This window comes from Xiphophorus maculatus, chromosome 20 (genome assembly GCF_002775205.1).
Source record: "Xiphophorus maculatus strain JP 163 A chromosome 20, X_maculatus-5.0-male, whole genome shotgun sequence".
In the NCBI taxonomy this organism is placed as follows: Eukaryota; Metazoa; Chordata; class Actinopteri; order Cyprinodontiformes; family Poeciliidae; genus Xiphophorus; species Xiphophorus maculatus.
Window position 1 is genome coordinate 18,423,299 of NC_036462.1, and position 12,138 is coordinate 18,435,436.

The 12,138-nt window shown below is 40.9% G+C and overlaps 1 protein-coding gene across 1 annotated transcript; it reads right to left on the reverse strand.

Annotated features, from left to right (window-relative positions):
* Positions 1-1,410: 1,410 nt before the first annotated feature.
* Positions 1,411-12,132, reverse strand: fbxo42 (F-box protein 42). Its single transcript, XM_005807276.3, has 11 exons — positions 12,044-12,132; positions 9,166-9,415; positions 8,003-8,282; positions 7,745-7,861; positions 6,333-6,467; positions 6,024-6,177; positions 5,803-5,913; positions 4,683-4,779; positions 4,512-4,568; positions 3,542-3,658; positions 1,411-2,997 (listed from the first exon to the last, which is right to left on the reverse strand). The coding sequence occupies exons 3-11, from the start codon at positions 8,274-8,276 to the stop codon at positions 1,954-1,956; spliced, it is 2,106 nt and encodes a 701-aa protein (XP_005807333.2). The 5' UTR covers positions 8,277-8,282; positions 9,166-9,415; positions 12,044-12,132; the 3' UTR covers positions 1,411-1,953.
* Between the last annotated feature and the right edge of the window lie 6 nt (positions 12,133-12,138).

Here is a 12,138-nt window from a genome sequence, read left to right on the forward strand (position 1 = left end):
GCCCAGGGCGCCAATTTTTTTGAGGGACCCCACCAGATTTATTTTTTTTTTAGTTTTAAATAGTTTTTTCCTTTTTTTAATGAATGTGTGTTTTGCAAACATTGTACTTTATGTTTTAGGTCCACCCATATAAGGTGAGTTGTAATCATATATTGGAATTTAGAAGTTTTTATGACTATAAACAATACTCAAGTATAGCATTTTATTTTTTGCGGAAAGACCATGGAGCTACTGGCCAAAGAATGTTTTAAACTTACCATCATCAGTTGGTATAATAATTCAGTTATGTTTAGGATTACCTATTAATGTATTAGAAAAATAATTTCTCTCTAGTGAACAGGGCACCAAAATGTTTTCTAGCCCAGGGCCCACATCCATGAAAATACAGCCCTGCTTGTGCTTCTCAATGATGAACTATGCAAAATTTTACTGGAGAATAAACTAGTCAAAGTGATGTATAAATCATTTTAGATCTAAAATATGATTTTTTTGAATAAAAGAAGGAAAAAAGTTGCTAATTTTTGGCTGCTAGAAGATTTTCCTTTTAGGTTCAGCAACAAGAAACAAGACATCTGTATTGATCACTTTCTGTATTGATCAATTGGTAAAATAAGATAAATGCAGAAGACTGGTTAACAAATGAGAAACTATTTTTATTGAACCCAACATCTGTTTTATTTAAGATTTTTTCTGTGGAAATGCCACTCTATAAAAAAAAGCCTCAACTGAATTTCTTTATAAGATCAGATTTGCTCTATTCTGGCATTATGTCAGAAAATCCTCCATTTGACCTGCAATTTTATCATCTGTAGTTTGATTTTTTAAAAAATCATCTTAAGAAATAATTCCTTTTTTTTATAAAAAAAAAGAAAGTTTGCACTGCTAGTGACCTTCAGGCACAGCTTTACATGAAGAAAGGAAGAAGTTCAGTAAACAGGGAGCAGCTGCATCAACGAGGCCTTCTCAGCTTCTGATAAATATATGTAATACAATCTTTTTTGTGAATTCATACCTTACTTTTTTAAGTTAATCAGTGTCTGAAAAGTATTTAAATCCAAGATAGCGGTAGGAAGTTGTGGATCTAAATGAACTTTTTCTGTCCTTTCAGCTGTCTGCTATGTTAATTGGTTTTCTTTTCCACAAACATTTTTGTGCAGAGACAGTAATCTAATGATTCTGTCCGCCTTGCATCTGGGTTTTAACCTCCCTTCAGGTTTAAGTTTTGACCTGCTGGATTGATTTGAACCAAAGTTGTGAGCTGGAGCAGAGAAGAGCAGCAGACAGATGATGCCACCATCTCCCTGCTTTGGCAGAACATCTAATATTGTCATTACACCCAACAAAGAGACGCTTTGTTTAGTGGAAAAGCAGCTGCGTTTTCTCCACACCAGACAAGAACAAACTCCGGCACAGAGCAGACATGGAGGCCTTTATTGTTCAACTATATTTATAGTACAGTGCCACATCGCTCAGCCGCCGTCGACTCTCCGACACACAGTCAACAACTTTTAACCACCATCATGCATACAAACACACACACACACGCTGTTTCTATGTAAACATTGCAGACTTTGAGAGAGATAGAAAAAGCAAGGTTTTCATCAACTGGTTTCTCTCTTTTCAAGACTTCAGAAAGGGAGACACACACACTTACACACACATAAATGTTTTGCTTGGTTGTTTACCATCCGGGGGAGGGGCGATAAAAACATCTGGTCCTCTCTAAACAAACTCGCACACAGACAATTCTCATTCAAGCAAATATTTTGTCAAAGTGTAGTTAAAGTTTTTCCTTATGGATGCGTTCGGTAGGCAGAAGGAACAATAGTGAAATTCAAGTGAAACATCTAGCACTGATAAAGTTCTTTCTTACAATCCTTCCTACGGGTAAAAGGCCTTGTGTGTTAGTTCCCTTATGTTGTTGCAGAATGTAACGTCCCATCTGGAGCTGCATTACCTTTTAGCACGTACAAAGTACAAAGCATTGGTTTTAGGGTAGTACTTAGCATTTTGTTTCTTGTCCATGAGGCCTCCGAAAATGATGAGCTCCCCCCTGCCCTGCACCACGGTGTGAAGGCTGGTCTCCGGAGGCCCCGTGACGGCCGCGGGCGTCCCGTTACCGTAAACTTTCCAGGACACGACCCCCGCAGACTTGGCCCGGGAAATGTCCAACACATACATCTGCATGGGTTTGCAGTTCAGCGACTGGTACAGCGGTTTGCCAACATTCAGGCTCTGAGGCGGGTGATGGCCGAGGCGCCGCGCTATGGGCGGGATGGCGTGTCCATCGGCTACTGCGGCTTGTGGGGGGCTGGACGAGGAGGACGGAGGGGTTCCTGAGGGGCCGGTCCCTCCTCCACCACCGCTCATGGGAGAAGCCCCCTGTGTTTGAAGGGAAGACGAAGGTGAAGATGAGGAAGATTTGTTTTTCACTGCCTCCAGGCCCCGCCGTAGGGCGGCGGGGGACACGGCTCCAGGCGGCGTGAGCGGGGAGCCAGAGGGCGGCGTGTGCAGGCCGTTAGTATTTGGGACGTCGTGGTGCAGAGCGGCGGAGGGAGGCGACTCCCAGCCGTAGTCTGTGGAGCCCGGCAGGTGAGGACGGGAGGGGGGGGAGCAGCCCTGGGCCGGGCTGGTTCGGGGCGACGGGGACGACCCATTTATTAGGGAGGGGAGCGGAGGGAGGGGGGGGCTGTCGGGGCCTTGAGACGGAGACGGCTGCTGGGACGAGGAGGGGCTCCCGTCTCTGGCGCTTCCTCTGGCTGAGGGTCGCGGTCTGAGCGTGCCCCATCGACCGTTCACACACGGAGCCTCCTCAGCGGCTCCCAGGACGACGCCGGCGGCGCCACTTCGAACCGGGGACTGAGACCGCAGGGAAGGGGGCTCCGGGCCCAGAGGGGCGGGCGTGGCACTTATGGGGGAAGGTCGCGAGTTAAGACTTGGACTGAGGGGGGCACGGCCGGATGGAGCCTGGGAGAAAACCACGACACACTGGCCCACCTAGCAGAAACACACAGGAGGAAAATCACAAGTTGGAGACAAACAACATGAAGGAAGCTTCACGCCATCGCCATTTTATATCCCACTGTTACAGGTAAAAAATAGAGACTGTTGCCACAGGGTGTTTTGTACTGACAGTACAAATAGTTTATATCCATTAAAGCAACCAAAAATAATAGTCAATAATCTACTCGTGTAATTTTCAGTTTATCGTTCAGGTCTGGACTGACACCGAAGTTTATGAGATACCAAGTTATGTTATTTTCAGTGTTTTTATTTGATAGTGAATCAGAATTTATCAAATGCAAAAACACCTAGCTGTCTCAAAAGGCAATCGAAACCATAATCAAAAGAAATATTGTTTAATTAAAAGCATAATGTAAGATTGATTCACATTGTTGGTGACATTTAGTACTATTGCCGTATTTTGGGGTCATTCAATGGACTGTTGACACGTACAAAGTGGAAGTAGGAAAGCATAAAACAGCAACACGTCAGTATGAAATTAGGAGTGACTTGGTAATGAATAGGGTCGAAGACTCACTTTACAAGCTGGGTGGCACCATAACTCTGGGGCGCCATGGTCCTCGTTCTCCACCTGCAGCTGCTGCCACTTCCATGCAGGACCCTCCATGTGGAGGAGCCAGGCGTCTTTCAGAAGCTGAGAACCACAACAGGAAAGAATTTACTAAAATATGAATGTTGAGGTTCTCCAAGCTCTCCCCTCCAGGCAAGAGCTTAAAATGTTACTTAAAGAAATATTGACATTCAAGGATTTTTGTGTCCTCATAATGGCATTTGTAATGTTTTAAAAGTTTTTATTCTGAACAGTACTTTGGTCCCTTTACGCTTTATAAGTAAAGCCATCCTTTTTTTAAATGTCTAAAAAAAAAAAAAAAGTCTAACCAAGGACCGTTTGCAAATTAGCTTCAGATAAAAAAAAAAGTTGCTTGTTTTTACCATGAAACATTGTTTACTGTTCTGTCCTTGATTAAATAAACGTGAATAAAACAAAAATTAAGATAAAATTATTCATATTAAATTGAAATTCATCATTTGTATTCTGAAGAGCTGCATAAAAACCTGTAGGCCAAACATGTGATGATTTCAGAAAAATTTGTCAACAGTAAAATCACATGGAGGCGGCTTCACAACAGAAACTACAGCAGCTAAATGAAATGTCTCCAGTTTCTTGATCACCAAATGTAGAGGCCAAAGTCGTAGTTGTGCTCCGGTTACATATGTAAATACGTCTCATGCCTTCAAAGCATTTAACATGTTGGCGCAGCTGTTAGGCATCCCATCCACTAGAGGGCAGTTCTGAGTTAGAAATGGAAAATGTGGAAGAAGATCCACAACTTCGGTCACCATCTTTTTTTCTGTTCCTCTAGTGTTTGTGATTTTTCAAACTGCATGTTTTGTAAAATCCCCCAGTGGAAACCCACAATTGTTCTTTTGTCGTCAGTGTAAATTTGTTAGTTGGGGGAAAAAAAATGGATAATAAAGGAACTTACTGCATTAGGACCGCCGCAGCCTCCCAATATAAGCAAGGTCTTCTCGTCAATAACAATCTGAGAGGAAAAACAATTTGTATAATCAATTTTCAAAATGTACACAAAATACAAAAAAGAAGTTAAATAGAAAATAAATCTATTTGATTTAAGTAAGAAAACAACCCTTCTTACTTGTGACTGGCCTCCTCGTGGGTGAGGTGATGGACCCGATGTGGGCGGTTTGGACCAGGACCACTGCTCCAGATCTAGAACCCAGACCTCATTGCTCCTGATCAGAACCAGTCAATAAATAAACAATATTAAAACAGTTGACTGCAAATGGTTTAATTTTCACTCATGAACATTATCCTTGATATTTCCAACACAATGTTGTGTAAAATTAATGAACTGATGAAATGAGAACCCATCTATAAAGAGCAAAATGTTAAATATATTTTTTATTTCCCCCAGTGAGAGACAACAAATGACATGTCTATTTTTCGACTCTATTTATTTCCTGTTTTACACTTGGCTGCTATTCTATATGAAGCTAGACGTGCGTCTATTTACAGTGTGAACACAACCAATTTTATTTTTTATATAAAAATACAGATGAAAAAGATGAGTTTCATGCTAAGTTGTTAAATCTGCATTGTTTACATTGTAATGTACGTAGCTAAAACATTACAATCTAAGTGCAAAAACTAGATTTACCAGGACTCTGACTTTTAGTAGTTCATTAATATTAAAGGTCTGCAACCTGTGGCTTTTGCTTTACTTTTGATTAGCTAAGCAATAAGAAATTGTCATATTCTGAGTTTTTTTGTAAGTTCTTAGGAAAAATCTGCATTTAATTGCTACAATGGGCTTTTAAAAGTAACAAGTTTCAAAGATCCTTTTCCTAATGTGGAAAAGGATTTTTCTTCCCTTCCCACATTTATAGAAAAGGTTCACCTCAATGTACAAGATTGTTTTTCCTATATTTTGTAATAGAGGATTCATTTTGTTCTGATAACTAAAAATAGAAATCAATGTAAATTTAATTTGTTGGGTTTCATAAACCATTTTAAGAAGCAAATATTTTTTTGCGGCTCATAGCAAGTTTTATTTGTAGCAGCGGGGGCAAGAGTCTCTATAAATGGAAAGAGTTGCCGACCCCTGAACTCCAGCTGTGAACTCCTAATGTTACTCTGATGAGATACAATATTTCTCCCCACCTACATCCTTTCACAATCAATCATAAACATTTAAATGTACATGCATACTGCTGACGTTACAGTGTATAATAGTGTAATTCATAAAATAATCATACATCTGACGTGCTCCTAACGATCCCCCGAACACTATCATGGAGTTTCCTATTACAGATGATGAGTGGCCTGCCATGGGTGGAGGTCCATGTGTCGTTACTATGCAGTTCCACCTGAAGAAATAGAAGAAAAACACAAGAGATGATAAGCAGCTTAACTAAGACATCAACTTTCCAAGGCTTTGTCTAAACCGCAACCTCTGGATGACTGGACTTCCTCTTACCAGTTTTTTGAAGGTGAGTAGGTGTGGATTTCATCAAAGAACCTCTCTGGTTGGTGAAGTGGGTAAGGGCTGGGGCGCGTCCAGCCTCCAAACAGCACCAACAGATCTTTGTGCATCACGAGAGTTGCTCCAGCTTTTGGAGACGGATAGGAGCCTGTGGGAAATAAGACGCAAATGAAACTAACATTTTGCTGAAGACGATGCTTGGCTGTTAAAAGAAAATGGGACAACAAATAAAAACATAAAAGAAAGTCTTTAAACTGAGCAGCTGGTTTATAGTTTGCAATTCCTGTTCTGCTTGGTTGTTACCTGAAGCTAACGGGCGGATCCACTCTTTACTGTTGAGGTCAAGTCGCCATAGGTCATTAAAGGCAGCGTTGCAGCTACTCTGAGTGCAGCCTCCGAAAACGTACATGGATTGATTTGAGTCATAATAGCACGCACCTGAAAAATATTTAAAAAAAACAAACAAGATTACTGGCACAATGTTTAAAAATAATTAGGGAACCATTGCATATAGCTCCTTGCAAAAGTATTCATCTCGCTTTTTCATATTTTGTAACATTATAAACATAAACCTATATGTGACAGACCAACAAAACGTGGTGCAGAACAGGGAAGGGAAAAAAAAAGTCTGAAAATTGCACTTTATACACAGCCAACTAGACTCTGATACCCATAAATAAAAAAGAAAGGAAAGTTTTAATCAGAGAAAGAAATACATAGTAACTCTGGAGGAGCTGCAGAGATCTGTCAGCTACCAGCTGAGCACTCCAAACATCGGGCCTGGAAGAAAACGTGGCAAGAAAAAGCCAAACTACTGTTTGCCACAAGCCATGTAGGAGACTCAGCAAATAACTAGATGAATCTCTGGAAAGTCCAAAAATTAACTTTCACATTCCATACCCCATGGTGTAACGTTAACACACCATGTGGTACTGATGCTTTTCTTCAACAGGAACAAGAAAGCTGTTCAGAGTTGAATGGAAGATGGATGGAAATAGAACTGGGCGATCCAGAAAGAAAACATGTTAGTCTCCAAAAGACTTGAAAGTGGAGCAGCAGGGCAGTAATCACAATATAGCCAGAGTTACAGTGGAATGGTTTAATTTAAAACATAGTCAAATGTTAGAACCTCACAGTCTAGACATCCAAATGAGTATCTGGGACAAGACTTGAAATCTGATAACAAAAGCTCTCCGTCCAATCTGACTGAGCCCAAGATATTTTCCAGAGAAGAACTATATCAGATATACATAGAAGTACGTGGGGACAAAACTCAAGACAAGGCTTATAGCAACAGTGTATCTACAGAGTTGAGTAAATACAAATTCACATCTCAAACTGTTCAGATTCTATTTGTGGTAGATTTTGAGCACCATGTGTCCTTTTTTTAGCCACTTGACAAATATGTTATTTTATGTTGGATTACTAGATAAAATTTGAGGTTTGTAGTTGTAATGTGACACAGTTTGAAAGAGGACCAGATGTATGAATATATAATTTGTGTGTTGTAAAGTCTACAAATGATATTCAGACATCATGTATTTATTTTGAAGTTAAATTTTGTTATCTCCAGTTTTTAAAGCTAACAAAAGTGTCACTTCTTTATGATATGGTGACCTTGCAAAGAACTTTGGCCCCACCTTTAATTGCAGGAGTTAAGTGGGGGGAAAACAATTATTGACTGGCTTCAGTGATGTAAAGCCATGTATACTGACTGTGTGAAAAGCGCTGAGTGATGGGGGTTCCAGGATACGGATATGTCCGGCTTTCCCATTGGATATTTCCCTCCTGGACAGCTCTCAAAAACCCATGATAACACTGATAGGCAACACCTGTTCAGAAAAAAACAAGATAAAGCAACAGAGAAAAGAAAAGCTTCCCAACTGGCAAGCACACCTTAGCGCTGTTATTTCCACATTAACCAAACATGGTGTGACGCTAATCGTAATGGCGTCAAAATTTGACAAACTTACCTTTAATAAGACGATACCACTGCTTACACACAAGTGCGGCGGTCTTGTGCTCCTGGTAAGGTGAGAGGAAAGATAAAATATATTCCAGGACTTCCTCTGGCAACTCGACCATTGACCTGCCCTTCCCTTTGGCACCAGTGTCCATGTTCCCTTCCTGACTACAGGTCCCCATCTTTCCCTCCACCTCTTCTCTTAACGCAGCAGTCTCTGCACCCTCATCCTCTGTATCCATGGCAACAAAGTATCCATCTTCATTGTCGGGGGAAAGGGACATTATTGTCTGTTGAGACACATGAAGACATGTTGATGATGTACACAACAGTGCTCATAAACATGATTACCAAAGATCATGCAGTGATGGATCAAAGTGCCACTTTCTCCTTTAACCTGGAGGAGATTTACCTGCTTTGTTTGGTTCTTTCTACTAAACCATAACGACGACGAAGCCTTGCATTAAAGTTAAACAGATTTGCTCCTGCTGAGAAATCTTAGCGGCGTTCTGAAGGTGTGACCAGGGTGAACATTTTCTGACACAGCGTGTATGACGGCTCAATTAATCGGAATAGCTGATTCTTCAAACTGTTCGGCTTCGTTCGTCCCAGTTTGTTCCATTAGCCACGTCTAGCTAGCTACCTTTAGCCTCCGTATAATAAATGAATCACTGGACTGCTAACGCTAACTACTTTTAAAAGCTTTCCACCGCTTCCAAAGCATTTTAAAGTTGTAATAATGTTAAGAGCTTATATAGGTTACTTCATACATAAAAACACAGTTTACCAGCTGGAAACCGAACTGTTCACTTGATGAATTTAGCGGTTGATCCTGGTTTGCTAGCATATGCTAACGCTAGCTAGCCTACCAGCTGCAACCAGGCTAACAGCAGTTACATGTACCAGTTCATCTTCAACTGACAATCTTTATAACACATATTTTCCCCAAATTATACTTTTCTGGCAACTTATGAAAATCTATCAGTTCTTCGATGTCTTACCGACATGACATCCACAGTCAGCATCAGCTAAATGCTACCTCCATTCTTGTTTCTGTATATAATCGTTGCTAATATTAGCCTCAGTAGAAGGACTGTGTATGTCAGGGTTCTCCGCTGAAATGTTGATAATTTTACTGTGTATTAGTGGGGGGCGAAAAAATCCGGCTCATACCTTTGTTCCAGGTCAGTTAATTTTCAGGGTTCTGGGTGTGTATATGTCCTCCTCCACCCCGGTTATCAGCTCCGCTGGTTCCTGTGCTGCCTCCATGCAATCGCCATCTTCCGCTGTGAGAGCAGCTCCTTCCCTCAGTAGCGGAGCTCCGCTTCGGAACAGCCTCTGTAAAGGCGGGGGGATGTGTGTGGCACCAGGGGTGGGTCTCATCAGGCCCGGGTCTCATCAGGCCCAGGCTCTGCTCTCCCAACTGTTGATCAAAGAGGAAGACTTATGTAATTTATAGAGATAGATATATATGTTTATTGAAAAAAATGGTATTCAGTTTTCACGACAAAGTATTATTGACTAATTGATAGGCATCAGTCTGTTTTGTGGTTGTTGGCCCACAGAAGAGTTGGAAACTCTATACAAAGATTTCTTGTTTAGACTGCAGTCTCATTCGCAATCATATTTTGGGCCACCGTTTTATAAAAGCTAAACAAGTTGATAAAGAGCCTTGACTCTTACCTAGGGATTGTTATGGAGCCTATAAAGCTGATTGTGCAAAGGAAGGTTGATTAAGTCAAAACAGAACAGGCAAACATAATCATCCTATTCAAAAGACAGTTACTCATCAGCAGCGTTTCTTCACTCAAAGGCCTCTTCAGAAGCACTGAAGAGCAAAACCCATGCCATAACTCACATCCACCACTGTAGCATCCTATCAAGATTCTTTGAATCGATTAGAATTGAATTGAATGGCTCCATTGTTGTGTCCTTGGGCAAGAGACTTCACCTGCCTTGCCTGCTGTTAGTAGTCAGATGGCCCATTGGCACCAGTGCCTGGCAGCCTTGCTTCTGTCAAACTGCCCTATTGTACAGCTACAATGTAGCTTACCACCAACAGTGTGTGAATGGCTTCAGTGTTTCCCAACCCTGGTCCTCAAGGCACACTGCCCTGCATGTTTTAGGTATTTCCTTGCTTCAGTCCAGCTGATTTCAATTGATGACTGATTAACAGGCGTTTGTTGAACTGCAATCAGTTGAATCAGGCACATTAAAGCAGGGAAACCTCTAAAACATGTATGACAGTGTGCTTTGAGGACCAGGGTTAGGAAACACTGGGCTAAATGACAGAACAGGAAGCGCTTTGGGGTCCTCTGGTCTTAATTAAGCATTATACAAGCACAGGTCACACATCCATTACCAACCAATGCAAAGTGCATAGAAGTTTACAGAGTAACACCTGGCTGCAGGCCAGTCAGGATGCCTGTTTCTGTCATTTGCCTGGGTAAGACAGCAATTAGCAATACATGACATCAGGATGCACACTGGGAAGAAGACAAGCTGGAAGACAAAATGAAGGCTCAGGCAATCTTCTGCTGGGAAAGCTTGTACTGAAATCTACTTCAAGGCCTCTCTGGATGATGAAGCTTCTCACCTCATGTTTAGTGTCCAACCAGCCGGAAACTAGTGTTACCCTCTTGAATCTGGGCTCTTGTTCTTTCGGTCATGATCCTTAACTCTTGATTATTTAGAAGTGTCCACATATCAAAAAACAGTAGTCCTTGCTTACCATTGTAGTGCTAACTGCTGTTAGCAATGTAGCACAATGACAATGCATTTCTCAGTATTTTCTGCACTTAAACACTGAAAGAGCATAATCACAAATTGATTTTGTACAATGAACCACCAATTTTCACTATGGTATGAGCACTGCAACCATACTGGATCCTATACTCAGGATTGCTTTGCAAACAATTTCCCTGTTGGAAGTAATTTCTGGTTACCCATAATTCTGACTTTGGTGTTGAAATAGAGCGCACAAAGGAAAATGTGTTTGTACACATAAATAAAGTGAATAAAATGGTCTAGTATCACAATCATTTGCAAATCCAAATTGTTTTCTGACTTATAACTAGAACGTGGTCAGCTCATATGCGACAGCAATACCAAATCTGGGTGCTGACTCGAGAAACAAACCAAGTTCAGCAACTGGAACTCCAAAAACCACTGGTGTAGTTGTTTTGAGCTCCTAGACTAACTACAGTATAAAAAACAAGCTGATAACATTGTTTTTATTGGTATTCTTTGCATTTAAATAACTAGAAACATACCTTAAAATAGATGTGATAGGTGTGCCACTGGTTTAGTAAGATTCAACATGTCAGAAAAGCAAATAGGGTGTTTATTATGGAGATGTACAAATCAATCAGCCAATTTGTCCTGGATTACTTCTGATTGGTGGGATTTTTCAGGCCAGAAACGGAAAAATCTGAATAATAAAGCAAACTAGGAACACGTTTTGCTTAATAAATGTTTAATGCTTAATGAAGGGTTTAATGTTGTACTTTCAAGAACTTTTCTGAACTTTAGTACCACAAATAAGGCACAAGAGTACTCCCGAGTAAGTGATGTTTACATCTGTAGAGAATACATTTTGTTTTTCATTTTACTTTTACAAAATACACAAATTTGTTTGAAAATAAAGATTTAATAGAATATTGTAATTTGCCCAAAGAAGGTCACATTTACGTTATTAAGGCCTCAAAACGCTGTTTTTTCGCGAAACAAGTGTAGTTGAAATATGACGCCATCTTCATTAGGTCAGCGTCATTCATGTGGCTAACTGACGTTGCAACGTCATTTCCGTTCCTCAGTCAAAACGGTTACATTAGCTTAGCGGTGGGTTTTATCCGACTGAATCTCTCCGCTGTTTGGTGAATATTTCACAATTTTTCTTTGCTGTTAAAGTGACTCAGCTTTTACCAGAGAGCGGTCCTGACGCAGAATTAAAAATAACCGGAAGTCGGGTTGAGATTGTCATTTCAGTTGAGCGTCAGGCTAACTAACACACGGCCAAATAAAGGTTTACGGATTTGTTCCTTCAGCTTACCCCAGACCAGAAAACCAAGTGAAACCTGAGTCCCCAGCAAGTCTGCCCGGCCTAGTCTCACCGTCTCATGCCCTCAGCTGGGACCGGATATAGTT

Coding starts and splice junctions, on each gene's coding strand:
- fbxo42 (XM_005807276.3), bottom strand. CDS start 8,276: ATGTCCCTTTCCCCCGACAATGAAGATGGATACTTTGTTGCCATGGAT. Junction 5,914..6,023: donor TACTCACCTTCAAAAAACTG/GTAAGAGGAAGT, acceptor CTATTTCTTCAG/GTGGAACTGCATAGTAACGA. Junction 4,780..5,802: donor TCGTTAGGAGCACGTCAGAT/GTATGATTATTT, acceptor GGTTCTGATCAG/GAGCAATGAGGTCTGGGTTC.